General features: G+C 37.4%; 1 protein-coding gene across 2 annotated transcripts in view; it reads left to right on the plus strand.

The window, feature by feature from the left end:
* The first annotated feature begins 1,266 nt into the window (after nucleotides 1–1,266).
* PPP2R5E (protein phosphatase 2, regulatory subunit B', epsilon isoform) overlaps nucleotides 1,267–15,520 on the plus strand; it is a 66,928-nt gene continuing 52,674 nt past the window's right edge. For both annotated transcript variants that reach the window (XM_010000673.1, XM_010000674.1), the window contains exon 1: nucleotides 1,267–1,426. In XM_010000673.1, the coding sequence (XP_009998975.1) occupies nucleotides 1,270–1,426 (157 nt within the window). In that variant the 5' untranslated portion in view covers nucleotides 1,267–1,269. The remainder of the gene's footprint in view (nucleotides 1,427–15,520) is intronic.

A 15,520-nucleotide genomic window follows, 5' to 3' on the forward strand; every position in this document is an offset into this window, starting at 1 on the left:
CACTTTGGTAATTGAAGTCAACAGACATTGAGGATGAGTAATGCTTTCCAAGGACATGTTCTAAGACCCTGATCCTGCAAGTGCTTATGCCGATGCTTAACTTTGCAGGAGTGTGTAGCCTGACTGAAATCAACAGAGCTACTCGCCTTAATGGTTGTGTTATTAATGTAGATAGTTCTCTTGATTTCAGCAGAGGTGCACATGCTGGTGAAGTGAACTGTACATAGAGCAGCTTCAAGTGTGTAGGCCTGAATTCCTTCTATCTCATTTTCCTTATGTATTACTCGTGTTTTCACCAAGATGCAAGGGACCTTTTTTAACAGACAGGACAGGGGTGGTAAATATAGTAGCTGAATGGATCAATTCACTGTTTAAATGTTTCCTTTTGGTGTTTCTGAGCAGTAGGGGATCAGCTACAGGAATACAACCGAGGCAAGTTTTATAGGAAGAAGCAATGCTTATTTCTTAGACCAGCTGATAGAGTTGGGAAACAGACAAACTTCTGCTTGCAGAAACCTTTTTTGGCTCTCCCTGCAGACCTTGTCTGGCTTATGCCCTCAGAACAGTTATGGCTACCACACTGCTGTTCAAATGCCAGAACATGGAATAACTATGTGTAAAGAGACTCGCTAGGAAATAGCTGAGTACTTCTAAAATGGGGAATAAAGAAGTAACGTGTAAAATTATATCAGTGAAACTGTGAAGCACAGCAGTACTTTTGGTTGTACTTTCTTATATTTCTATGAAGTCTTATATATAGGTGTGGCAAATAAACCAGATTTTTCTTCTGGCCTATTTTTTTTGTCCTATGCATGTTGATGACTTCAGTGCCAAAAAAAGATTTGCACCTTTTTGGGTACCCATTCTTTAGCATGCATGATGCCTTGCAGAGTGAGCTGAAATTACTTCATCCCAAGGAACACAGAGTTTAAGGCTGAAACTCTATCTAAAGTCCACAAGTGTATAAATTTCTATTGGCATAATGATGTCAGCATCAGGAATGAATTTCTCCTGTTGCAGGATTTTTGGCAAATGGAAGACACAGATTAAAAAGTGGCTGATAAGAATTATGACACTGTTCAATTAAGTTTATTTCATCCAATTTGTACATGCATTGGTGGGTTTGCTCTCTTAACAGTCTACGTAGGTGAGTTGTTACCAGGAGAGTGGTGCAGAAAGAGGAAGAGTTTTTTTAAAATTTAGATTACTATTTACCCATTTCTTCCATTTGGAATATGTTTGTAATGTTTGTTTTCCTTCAGTAGGGATATGTCCTCAGCACCAACTACTCCTCCATCAGTGGATAAAGTAGACGGATTTTCTCGGAAGTCCGTCAGAAAAGCCAGACAGAAGAGGTCACAAAGCTCCTCCCAGTTTAGGTCTCAGGGCAAGCCTATCGAGTTAACTCCCCTGCCTCTGCTAAAAGGTAAGCTCAAGAATTATTTTTAAAAAATAATACAATTTTACAGCTGACTTCTAAACTCAAAATATTGTAATGCCGGAAGTTGCGGGAAAATTTTGCTAGCAATGCGAAATGTTTCATGCCAGAAATTGTATGTATTTAAGAACTACAAAATATTTTATCTGTGACTTGAGGGCATGGTAGTTGTTTGCAATACTTTTGGAAGTTTTAAATGCTAATGTTAAACTGCACCATGACTGGAATTTTCAAGGCACTCAGGCTGTGTGTGAGTATTTTAGTTTGTGAATCTTCAACAGTTGACTTAAATGAAAAAATAATTTTGGTGATGGTAAATTGGCTTGTGAGCAGAGGGAAACTGCTTTTTAGGCTCTTTGCTTGTAATGTGTGGGTCTGCAGACTATGATAGTGGTGCCAAATGCAGCCCACAAGCATATTTTCAATGCCCTACAGCAAAGCATTAGTGGGGAGATGGGACCCCTTCTCATAGTATTTGTGAATGAGTAACTCCCAGCTCCTGACTTCTGCTGGATTTTGAAATTGAGAGGTCCCATGAGCTGTGGCCTCTCAAGAGGAAAGGTGCCAATCAGGTCTTAGGCACTACTGGCTTGAGAACCTGCATTTCCCAGCTCCTGTTGAGTTTCTTCTGGCAGATTTAACCTCTAATTTGGGAAATAAAATTATGATCCGGCATACTACTCTTGAAAAGTTGCCAATGTTTCCATAATATCTCAAATGCTTCCCCTAAATCCCAGTTGTCAGTGAATTTCAGTACTAATCCAGAGGTCAGAAGCGTCTCTCAGGTTTATGTCTGATGAGTAAAGTGAAACTGCTTTCCAGAGGTGTTTGGGTTTTTTACACTGAATTCTCAAATTGTTTATTTAGTTATGTGATTTTTTTTCATTGGCATTCTTCTTTTCTGTTACAAGTAGTGAAAATAAGCATGCTTGATGCTGATAATTCTGTAAAAAAGCAAGATTAATAGATTTAATACCATGTCTGTCTTGTTTTTGCTTTGTGGGAAAGTATATTTCCAGCATTCCTTGCTCTACCTCTTTGACAAATTTGATAATCAGAGTACTGAAATATGTAATAACTGTGTAATTGCACTTTAGCTTAGTTCTTAAATCTGCTTTGTAAGAATAGAGAAGTAGCAAAAATAAATAAATAAATCACACACTTAAGTCTTTTAGTTTCAAACTGGGGTTCTGGGATTAATCCTAGTGGAGTTGTCACTAAAATACTTGGGGCTTCTTTCTGTGGATACATGTAAGAATGCACAAAGGCCATGCTGGGTCAAAAGAAAGATCCATCCAGCCCCACTGCACTGTGCCTGACACTGGCTGGCTTGGAAGGGTAGAGTAGAAGAACAGGAGGCTTGGAGTGATGCTGTACCAGAATGCTCCTTTCCTTCAGCACTTCTCAATTTGAGATCTGTCAATGCCAGTAGATTGGACTTTGTAGTCTATGAGGAGTATTATTTTATGCATTTTTCTTGTTTTATGACGGTATGACAGAGAAGCAAATGCTGCCTTAACATTACAAGCTCAGTTTTTTAGTTTTGCAGGTAATTTTTAATATGCAGGTGATTTCCTTCAGAAGGTGGATGGAGTTTGTCTGTTGACTTGAATGGGTAGATTACTGGAAAACATTGAGATTTGTGTAAATGAAGAAATTGATGTTACAATTATTTCATTCTACTGTGTAGTCCCACTCAAGGAATAAACTAGCATAAGAAAAAAGTTGCCTCTGCCTGAGGACTTGTTCTTGCAGGGATACAGGCATATGCAGGTGCTTAATTTGACTACTGGAGCTAGTCCTGTGGATTTAGATATGAAACTATAATAAGATAAAACAAACAGATGGGGAGCAGAGTGTTGGTGAGGCATTTATGATTAGTGTCATAATGAGTTACAGTGGTCCAGCTTCAAATTAAGAATCTGATCTTGTGATTTAGTTTTCCCTCTTTGACTTAATGCGGATTCCCAGAGGCACTGGGATCTACCTGTGCAGATTAATTTGCAGGATTTGGGCCTAACCATCTATCTGAAACAGCAGAGTTATTGGTCCCTGATGAAGGGACACTGGCAGTTAAAAATTGTGTTACTGTTTGAAATATTCTAGACCTAAATTAATATTTGTAGCATTCAGGATTATTAAACCTGTAAGAAGTGAGGAAACAGTTTCTTCCTGCATTTTCATGCTTTTCTTGGGCAGTTGACTAAAAGTCCTAATCTTATAAACTCTTAGATTTATACTTATCTTCAAAAAAGAAACTAGGCCTATTACTTTGTTCCAGTTAATAATATGATTTCCAATTTTGTCACGATCATTTGGGTCTTTCAAACCAAAACAGAGAAGAGATTTCAGCAAAATAGCTTTTTAAAGTCTCAGAAAAATGAGATAAGTTTGGAGATCTCCAGCTGCTAATTTTATTTAAACATTTTTGTTTCGGGTACATGTCAAGTTTAATTAAACCTTTTCAGAAATACTTCAGCACAGGAAATTTTTAGAGGACAGGCCTCAAATTCAACCTTTGACATATTTCGTATTCTTGATGGAGAAGCTTTGCTGACTTAAACATACATGCTATGCTCCTTTCTTTTTTTTATAACTATATTGCATATTGTAATTTGCAGGCTGCCTTCTCTCAAAAAGCACTTTTATGGACTTCAGTGTTTTCTCTGATTACAAGAATAATGTATGCAGGAAACTAGATAAATGGTTAGTCCATTCTTTGCAAGTTTTTTGTGCTGTGTCTGTCACCATAATGGTTTGAGCACCTTCCAGTAGTGTATTAAGTGATGTGACTACACATCTGTCACATCTTATCTGCTCTCATTCCTTTCCCTAGGGGCAGAGTCATATATAGTGAAATGGCTTGTTTTGGTAGTGTTTTAATGCAGTCTGTTGCTTTCTGTGAACATACATGTCTGTATTGCAAAACCAGATAGATAAGTCAGCGTTGTTGTTGTTCATTTTGTAATAAAAATATTTCAGGAAAGAAAAACAGAGGAGACAATGTGTTTTGGTGCTATGTAGAAGTCTGAAGGATAACCTGCAATTTAGGAAATTTTCAGTATTGCCTATTCCAGGAAAAAAAAAATCATACAGAAATGGAGTTGTAACTGCTGGGGTTATGTCCTTTTTTTTTTTTTTTAAAAAAAAATAATTAAAAAAAGAGTTAAAAATTTTAATTAACAGAAGTGTGTCTTGTATCTTTCTCTAAACAAACATTTAATGTAGTTAAAAAGTACTTTCTGAGGCTTTGTTTGGCTGACTTTAGGCTTGCAAACACCACAAGCTGCTCTGTTTGCCTACAGTAAAAGCTTTTCTGGTAACTAAAGTCTATTTTTGTTTATTAACTTGTGACTAAATCTAATGTGGAGTTACCTTTCTTAATATGACTGAGGTCCAATGAAACACTTTAAACGCAGCCTTATCTCCTTTGTTTCATGTGTAGGTGACTGGGACAAGAAATGCATATGGGAGTTGTGATACATTTGTCCTGCATTTTCAAAATGTGTAGTCCTATGTATGTGTTGATCTCCTCTGTGTTTTCAAGTGTTTCTGTGCTCTTGCCTGGTGTATCTTGCAGTACATGATATCTTTGGATTTTGGTTTTAAAGAGGCTGTTGGTATCATGAAGGCTAGCAGGTGTCCTAGATAAACTGGTTGATGGCAAAGCAGTCCTAGTGAAGGGCCTTTTTCTGGGAATGAGAACTTCCACCTCTGTGCCTTAATCAAACTCAGCCTGAGCAGGGTAACCAAGTTTGTGACATGCCTCAAGTCATGCTTGCTCTGGAGAAGAAAATAGTATTGTGTCTGCTTCAGATTGTATTATTTATTGGAGGATTATTTTCATTTTGCATATATACTCTATTTACTTAGGAGTCTTTAGAGGTAGATTGGTAGGAATACAATGTTAGAAAGCAATTGGTTGGAAAGAAGTAGATTGTAGCACTGAACAGCATAGTAATTTCAGTATTACCTGTAAAAGGGGAAAGAGGAGTTCATTTGTGTTTCTCCTAGTGGCAGTAGTGATAGGGCAGTGTCCATAGTAAAAAGATCATATGCCTTATGAATACTTATTTAACATCTTGAGAAATTGGGTAGAAAACTTGCATGTAATTCACAGCATTCTTCCCATCCAGCTCAGCCTCATTAAAACACATAAGCTAGGTACAGCAAACCATCCAAAAGTAAAACTGTTAAATTTTAAATGAACCTATCCCATTTTTGTAATTTCAGGGTGTGCATATTTTTTCCTGTTACACACCCACATTTTCCAATGATTTAATAGAATTATTGTAGTTTACTTTCAGGTCTCCTAAAACAGTTGTATGTTTTTGCTGAAAAAAGCTCAAAGTATGATTTTTAAATATTTTTTTTTCCTTAGAACAGACACTTAGAACAGTTGTTCTTTGTCAACAATACCAATTGCTTTGCTACCTCAATATTACAAAATTTATTGAGCTTCTAATGCCTTAATCAGATAGTTTCCATGGCATTAAAGAATTGCTGTAGTGGCAAGAAAAGAGCGTTGCATAGGCAGAAAAGGAAGATCTCTTTTTACTTGCTGTTTGCTTTTGTTCTTTGATCTGCATTTCTCAGACTTACCGATACCGCCTTCAGAACTGTACATATGGGAAATAGGTATGAGTTGTAGAAGAAGACAGGTACAACTTATCTTTTCTGTTGACTTCCATGGCTGTTGGCTACTTGTGATATTCTCTATTTGTGAAATTCAGAATGCTACATGGATATCAGTAAACTGTAAATAACATATCTAAGCTATATACTTCCTCCTACTTTATAAACAGGACTTACAGGGTCTTAGGGGTTATGACTTTTCAAAACAAAATTTTGCTTTATTTCCATAACTGGAAATAGGTCCCAGACTCTTGATTCATTGTGTGGAAGAAATGCTTAAACTTGGTTTGGGCTGTTCGAATCAATGGTGAATCAAGCATCAATCCTGGAACTTTAGGAATTTTGTGCCTGTCCTGGTTGAAATAAATCTGGACATAATGTGTCCTTTCTGTAAGATTTGGAATAGAGCCATAATCCCAAAAGGGAGAAGGACATAGCCTATTTATTATTTTTTGTTAAGATGTGTGAGTTTCTTGTCATACACAATTAGTTTCTTCACTTTCTTTTGTGCTCTTGGAAGTTGTTTTTTAATATATGCTTGACTTTATTTTTAGTGGTTTGTTTTTTTTTTTTAACATCTGGTGGTTGTAGAATAAATCTTTCCAAACATCTTAAAGGTTCCTGGTCATTTCTAAAAATTATTTGTTGATGGTGCTTAGAAAGGGCCATATACTAATTACATTCTGTCTTTTTTCCCACATTTGGGATGTAACTTTGTAGAGCTACATTGATAGGAAACGGGCATGCGTAGAAATGCTGACTTGAAGTTAAGATCATAGTAAAATAATACCTTCTTATCTTTACAGTCTATTAGTGATACTGCAGTTGGTGGGAAATTCTGTCAGCTTAACCCTGATCTTCTAATGTTTCTGCTCAGATGTCTTTCTTTATTTCCAAGTCTCTTCAGGTCTGGTGATTTTCCTATAGCCGTGGTGGTGTGTTTTTTTTTGTTTGTTGGGTTTTGTTTTGCTTTTTAACCTGAAGCCTTAGTGTAGTGGTTTTACTTCCTGAATTTCTCAGTCTATCTTCTGGATATGTTAAGTAATGATCATTCCCATCTCTTCCTTTTTCTTTTAAAAAAAAGGTTTTCTTTTACTTTTGTTTAATATATTTTTGAAGTGAAGTAGAATCATAGAATGTCTTAGGTTGGAAGGGGCCTCTCAAGGTCATCTAGTCCAACCCCCCCTACAACAAGCAGTGATATCGCCAACTAGACCAGATTGCTCAGAGCCCCATCAAGCCTGAACTTGCATGTCTCCAGGGATGGGGCCTCTACTACCTCTCTAGGCAACTCATTCCAGTGATCCATCACTCTCATATTAAAGAACTTTTTCCTTTGTCCAACCTAAATCTGCCCTTTTCTAGCTTAAAACCATTACCCCTTGTTCTATCATTACATGCCCTTGTGAAAAGATCTTCCCCAGACTTCTTACAGGCCCCTTTCAGGTATTGGAAGGTCACTATAAGGTCCCCCCAACTCCCGCAGACTCTCAAGTAACTTGTAATCATTGTGTAAAATGTATTTCTCTGTTCTTTGCAACATTAAGTCTAAAAGTCTCGATAATTTTTGCAAGTACATTTAGACTTTTCCATCTCAGAAGCTTTAGTTTTCAGTCTGCATTTGTATAGTATGTCTTTATAATATATTGCCCAGTATTATGTATTTCTCTAAGAATATTTTCTGTGTCCAAGTTGTCCCTATGGGTCTGTAACAGAACTTCCTGTTTCTGTAATAAGTACCTCTTTTATATTCCTTTCCCAAAGTACCTTTGACAAATACAAGTTCTGTTTAGCCATGCAATTATTTCTGTATACTATACAAGATTGTTGAAGTGTTCTGCCTTTGTAGTGGATTATGATATGGAGCTTTACTCATGTGAAAGGTCCATTTTCCTTATCTCTGGAATGATATGTATGTTTATAAAACCTGTGTTTGTGGATATTAAATATTTATAATAAATATCTGTGTATATGAGTAGGTTGTATATACATTTAGTGTTATATGTAAAGCTTAGGTTTTGCACTTCGTTTTCTGTTTTGTTTCAAAAATGTGACACTTATAATGGGGTACTGCTTTTGTTCATTGGTAAAGCTTTATAATGGGGAAGCAGTCCCTTCATCTGTTGTAAGCTCCTGCCTCCTTGAGAAAAGAGCACTTTCATTTATGCTTTCTGGGGAGTGGGAGGAGGACAGAAAACTATTTTTAGAGTCATGGTAGCTTCCTTTCACCTACAGTTTTTTTCATTCAAGTTCTTACTGTTGCTTTAGCTCAATAAGGCAAAAATCCTTAGAAGTAACAGACAAGAGGATTCAGAGTCCAAAGAGTTCTGGTAGGGTTGGGTATTTATGGATTAGTGGTGGGACTGTGTTATCTTGGTAACTGTCTAATTCACAAATATCAGCAAATGGGCACTCATTATCTTCTTTCAGAAGGATATAGCAGGGCTTGTTTTAGTTTAAAACCTTGCTGGTTGTGTCAGTCTTTGCAGTTGTGTGAGGGGTTTTTCTGCTGGCAAAACTTCTTTCAGAAGTTCCCAAGCATATACCACAGTGTACTGCCTCTCATTTCTGTTGATATATGTTTGTCGAGCCACAATGTAAACCAGATTGTTCAAAATATTTCACCTCCGCCCCCCTCCCTGCCCCCTTTTTTTTAACCTTCATAATTTGAGCGATGCGCTTGATCCTGTGTCCTCTCAAACAGTTAATTTGGCAGAATTGAGATTGTGATGAACTTCTACACTGCTTCTGTGTATATAATTCTAATTCTCATTATAATTATTTTTAATGGGTTTCTAACTTATTTGAGGAAACATCAGAAAAAAAAGTTCAGTGTCATTAAGAAGAAATAACTGTAGTTTGTGTTGGATGTGCTCTATAGTTTTCTCTGGGATTCCTGGAAGATTTTCAAGAAGTTTGTAGGGTTTTTAGGTTTTAGTTTTTCTGTAAGGTTTCTTATTTTTTCACCATGCTTGTGATACCTATCTGATCTGAGCTGCCTTTTGTTGTTTGGGATTTCTGTGTCTCTTCACAGTGTTATGAGTTAAATTTAATATAATTGTCACTTCCTTGGCTTCATTTTTCTGTCTGCTTGTACCAAAATGGGATTTTAAGGTTAAAAAATGGGAACTGAATTTCTTTGTTGCTTTCAAGGTTTTGAATATATTGTTGTATGAATTACGTTGTGAAGGAAGAATACTGCAAATTACATTTCTCACACTACGAATTGATATTGGGCATAGTCAGATACTGAGGAAAGGATGATTCTGGATGTTAGATCCAGAATTCGTATATATATATATATATTTTGTGTGTGTGTAATGTGAATGTGTAGACTTCAGTTAGTTTTCTGTGCAAGTGTAGTTTTCTGAGCTCTCCGCTTGCACATTCCAACAGCAGGGCATAGATGTTAGACTGTTTTTAAATAAGAAAGTCCCTGGTAACTGTTTTCTGAGTTAAATTTTGAACAATTAAGCTTTTGTGGTTACAGAGAATGTATTTTCCCCTGTGTGTGCAGCCAAAAGCGCAAAAGATTGTGACTGCTGCTGAGACAGTACTTGAATCACTGTAGTGAAGGTAACCTATTTGTTGAATATTATCAGTGTTACCAAGGGAGAGTAAATTTGGCAGCTTGTTATCTTTAGTGTTTTCAAATAACATTTTTGGGATAGCTTTTTGAAGAAGTTGAGGTGGTATTGTGTTAATAGTCAAATTGGTTCTCCTTCACTTTCTCTCACTCTATCCAGCCCATTCTTCTTTCTTTGCTTGTTCTTTATCCCTGCCTTCCTTACTCCCACTTTCTACTTCTTCATGCAACCTCTGTTGGATACAATTCACTTATTTTTCCACAAGAGGGTGATAAATTTCACTCATACATGTAAAAACAAGCACTCCCGTTGCAGATGTTATTGAAAATCTCAATATGCTAAAATTACCTATATTTATAAAGAAAAGAAACAGTATTTCATCATCTTAAGCTCCATCAGTGTGTTACAGCGGTTGTTTGTCTACACTTCTGGAGACAAGACTAGACCTGTCAGGATGGAGATCCACCCTGTGCAGGGCATGCCAGCTCCATGCTGCCTCTGTTGCAGTAATCAGAACTCACTGCAAGACAGTCTTCCCTTTCTGTAATTCATTCAGCAATTTTCCTTGTCCTTCCCCCTCCATGCACTCTCTTGACTTCCCCCCCCCACTTATTAGAACGAACAGAACCTCCTTCCCCACCAATGGTAAGAAACCGCAGTGGTTGAATTTTCTCCTCATCTTTTAGAAGTGCAAAAAGGATGAAAAAGCAAGGCAAAGAGAGAGAAAATAGGCACCACTGTGATTTGCTTCTAATAGAGGATCTTAGTATAAATGTGTATCTGCTTTTGACAAAACCTAGGACTTAACAGGTATTTTACTCAAGATTAAAAGCCACTCTGGTTTCTCTTTTTAGGATTAGTAAGGATGATGGACAGAAGTGGTTATTAGTTCTTCTGAAAAGAGTAGCTCCACAATTGTCTGTCTTAAGAGGTGGAGAGTGTGGCTGAAGTTCTGGCACAAGGCTTTGGCTCTTGGGCAGTGCAGTTGTCTCAGTGTATGTTGGATGGCAGAGGTGAGGGAGATCTGTTAGGTATCTGAGGGAGGGCTTGGATGATGGGCCTTTTTAGATGCACTTTGAGGAAGAGACAGCATAATTTAAGTTGCTGTTAGCCTGTATTTTGGGTGCCATAAACTCAGAACATTGTCTGTTGCTGTGAATGGTTTTAGAATATCACCTAAACTGCCAGATTAAATCTTGTTATCCACATGTAAAAAGAACTGCAGTGAGTCTCTTAATGTTAGAGAAATGAGCAAATGGGATCTATGCTGTGGGTTAGGCATAAGCTAAGGAGTGAAAAGGCTCCTGGAAAAATTCTAGACACTTCACTGTGATGAGCTGAAAAGAAACTTGGCAAGCAAGGAGAAAGAAACAAAATTTTACCCCATCCTCCCATTAACTGTGAGATTTCAGGTCATGGAGTAAAATTTCTCTTCCTTCATTTCAGGAAAAACAACTAAATACCTCAAATAATAAATAAAAATGATGCAGTCTTTTAAGAAGAAGACAACCACAGAATCAGTAATCTTGTTTTGTCTCCTTCTAATAGTAGGACATTCCAAAGGCAGGAGAAATGTGTTGAAATTCCCAGAACAGGTCTGTTCCTCTTCATGGTCTTTCAGTTTCCTCTTGTCCCTAAGCTGCCACATCCATAATGCCAACAATGAAGTGCAACAAACAGCATTTGGAGCACTGTGCTTCTTGGACGAGAAGGACCAAGCTTAAGGTTTGGTTCACATGTCTCTAAATCTCAACTAATCTTCCAACTAATACACTCAAGGGGAACATCCTCACCTCAAAGCAGCCCTTCTACAAAAGAAAAAACAATGCCCATGAAACTGAAAGCATTCTTAGAATTTCTCTATGTGCCTCTGAGCTGCTTCTGAAGTAGTATAAGGGATTTGGAGAGTTTCTAATTTATATTAGCAGAATAAAAATATTTTTAAGTTTCCAGGATATTCTCCTAGCAAAAGGATGCTGTATTATCTGGAAACAGAAGCAAGTGGCTAGAAGCAGATTTTGAATTATGTCTAAGAACGTTTCTTTTATTTTCTGCTTGGTAAGGAGCAGTCATTCCTGTTGGAGAAACTTTCTTGATCAAGGATTTTGTGGAAGAGGATTGACATGCACTTTAGAATAAATTCTGAGGTGACCTGAGTGCAATGGTGTGTCTCCCCTTGTTTTGCACAGTTGATCCTAGTGTGAACAGGAAAAATTCATTTGGGAGCAAACATCTTCAAAGTTATTTCACTTATGGTGAAATGTGCCAAAACTTCATGGTCAATAAAAAGCAAATAGTTTGGAAATGAACATATTCTCATGTTTATTTGGTTTTGGGTGAGTGTTACACTCCTGGATTAAAACCCCCTAGTATTTCAAATATAAAAGCTCTACAACAATACATAATATACAGTTATAAAAAACAGACCATTATTCACTACATTTGGTCTTTTTAGATAAAGCATTCACTACTTGGTAATACTTTTGCCCTTGTAGTTTTAAATGTCTTGAGCAACAGGACTTACCTCATGTCCAGAACTGCAGTCAAAAGAGTTGAATGGAGTGGCCACCCACCCGTAGGTGCCTGAGAGAAGTCAGATGTGGGTGCAAGGGAAGTAATTCAGCCTTCTCCCCTATTCCTAGATTCAGTGGCTGGACAGACAGTGCCTCCCCCTCTTTTGAGCTCATGCTGCATTTGTGGTTAATGCAGTTTTTCTGCATTGTTGTTTCCCAGGTTTCTTGTCCATATTGAATATCTATATTTGGGATTATTTTTCCCAGATGTATTAGTTGGTGTTTTTCCAAACTGAATTTCACTTTATTTTCTGGCCTTGTAAGGAATTTGCTTAGGCTCCTTTGTATTATTTTGGACTTTACTGCTACTCAAAAGTTCCCTACTTAATATCCTCAGAAGATGTTATCTATATGCTATTTTAATCATACAGATTGTTAAGGAAGTTATTAATGTCTGGACTAAATTGATTCTTATATCTCAGTGGCATTTCTTTCCAGTTGGATACTTTAAAATTTTTTCCTTTTATTTCTAGACACTTTGTCAGTGCTGTGTTTCTCTGCCTCTCCTATCCAAATAAACTGAAGTCACTTTTAGACATAGGACTTTGGGGAAAATAGAAGTGTGATTTATGCTGGAATAGAGTAAGCTTTGTAAATCCAGTCGCAATCAGAATTGAAAGTGTTGTAATAATTGCATATACATCTTCATATTGATTTCAGTATGCTGCCTTTGTACCTTAATTTGTGCAGTAGTAGTTCTTAAATGATAAATTATTAAGTAAATATTTTCCTAATGGAATGTGCTTTCTATTTTTGTATATCATCTTGAGAACAGAATGTGATTCCTTTCTGTAGGGTCAGCTGTTTGAAATACTTGCCTGTGTTTGTTCTAACTGCATAATCTATAATCCTCAATATGTCTTTAATCCGCTTTATCTCTTGTAGAACTACATCCTTGGAATAGGGAAGAGTATAGTATGATTGGTAGAATTTAAGGTTTTGAAGTTTGGAATTAAATCCAATTCTGAGCTGAGTATTGATAGATTTTGGCAAGTACCAAATTGAATAAATTGCTACTTAAGAATATTAAATATTACTCATATTCTTAGGAACAGATAATAAGTAACAAAGAAGTTTTACAGTGTTTCATATCTGGAAATATGATAAAATTAAAGATGAAATTTACCACCTGGCTAGTCTTAAACGTCTCCTGCAATGTTAAAGGAAAGGAATTTGTTTATTTTCTTTTGATTCTTTATAGTTACTGTGTGAAGTTGAACTTAAAAATGTTCACCTCCATAACTAAGGTAGACACTAGAGTACATGTTGCTTAGCACTGACCACTTGAACTTGAATGGATGCATTAACCTGGAACAAATTTAGCCATGGGTTCAAGGAGGGGTGCGTGTGTGTGCATGCACATGTGTGTTTAAAAGTCTCTTCTTGGAAGAATGAGTACATCCTGGAATTGGTCAGCAGTGTTTTTAACAATTTGATGCTTTGATTTTGTTAAGGGTTGCACAAAGAGCTTCTGTTGTGATTGTTTCATTAGAATAGCAGAGGAAAATAACTTGCGAAAATATTTCCTGTAGCCTGCATGTATTAATAGTTAAAATGTGACCCTTCACCAAAATTATTGGTGCTGTTGGGGGGTATCTATTTTGACATACTTGGTGAACTATGCATTTTTGAAATAGGAGAATAAGGGAAGACCAGACACCAACAATCAGCTATTAACATTTCACAAAATTTTATTTTTTTTTAGTTAACCAAAGCAAATTTTATTTAGAACCACTATTTTTGTGTGTAAGATTCAGGTAGAGTATTGTATTAGGTGAGTATTGAAGTGTTAGATGCAAATACAGCTTAATTTATTTTTCCAAGTGTTGCTTTCATATGTTTTGGTAACTGAGAGCAATTGAAGATCGTTAAATAAAACAAGTTGTCAAAGGTCAGGTTTCTGTGTTTGTCTTGTACTAAGGTATTAGGTACCATTTGTCAGGGGATGATGGATTTCTCATTTTGCCTAATGACAATTTGATCTTGAAAGGTCTTTGGGTTTGGAGGTGGGGATAGTGATAGTGTTAAATGACAAACTTGCACAGCACTGTGTTTTGTTAATGAAGCCACATTACACAGCAGGCCTGGCTTCAAACAGAGTCACACTGTTAGGGGTTGGAAGGGACCTCTGGAGATCATTGAGTCCAGACCCTCTGCCAGAGCAGGGCCATTACAGAATCTAGGACAGATGACACAGAAATGCATCCAGATGGGTCTTAAAAGTCTCTGGAGAAGGAGACTCCACAGTCTCTCCAGGCAGCCTGGACCACCAGGACTAATTTATTTATTTATCTATTTATTTAAAGTAGTTGCACAAATATTGCTGGTTTTGTGTTTTAGAAGAAAAGAAAGATCAGCAGAGTTAAGTAAACCTGGAGCATAAGTCCCAATGTTAGGTGTTCTTAAAAATGGCTAGGAACAGGCGTAAGACTAAAAAACCCACATTCTTATAATACTAAACAGGAGGACAAAGTTAGCGTGAAATTTTAGACTTCACAGAATCAGAAAATGTTAGGAGTTGGAAGGAACCTGGAAAGATCATCTAGTCCAGCCCTCCTGCCAGAGCATGATTGCCTAGAGCAGGTCACACAGGAACGTGTCTTGGTGGGTTTTGAATGTCTCCAGAGAAGGAAACTGCACAACCTCTCTGGGCAGCCTGTTCCAATGCTCTGTCACCCTCACAGTAAATTAAGTATTTTCTGATGTTTATGTGGAACCTCCTATGTTCCAGTTTGTACCCATTGCCCCTTGTCCTATCCTTGGATATCACTGAGAAGAGCCTGGCTCTGTCCTCCAGATATGTATGTATAAACATTAATGAGGTTACTCCTCTGTCTCCTCCAAGCTCAACAGACCCTCTCAGCCTTTCCTCATAAGGGAGACGTTCCACTCCATTAATCATCTTTGTGGCTGTGTGCTAGACTCTTTCAAGCAGTTCCCCGTCCTTGAACTGAGGGCCCCAGAACTGGACACAATATTCCAGATGAGGCTTCACCAGGGCAGAATAGAGGAGGAGGAGGACCTGTCTTGACCTACTAACTACACCCTTTCTAATGCACCCCAGGATGCCGTTGGCCTTTTTGGCCACTAGGGCACATTGCTGGCTCGTGGTCATCCTGCTGTCCACCAGGACCCCCAGGTCCCATTCCTCTATGCTATTCTCCAGCAGGTCAGCCCGCAACTCGTACTGCTACATGGGGTGGTTCTTTCTCAGATGCAGGACTCTACACTTGTCCTTGTATTTCAGTAAATTCTTCCATTTGTAAAACTTTGGAGAATCCTGTAAA

The sequence above is a fragment of the Chaetura pelagica genome, unplaced genomic scaffold (assembly GCF_000747805.2).
Source record: "Chaetura pelagica isolate M959 unplaced genomic scaffold, ChaPel_1.0 scaffold36, whole genome shotgun sequence".
In the NCBI taxonomy this organism is placed as follows: Eukaryota; Metazoa; Chordata; class Aves; order Apodiformes; family Apodidae; genus Chaetura; species Chaetura pelagica.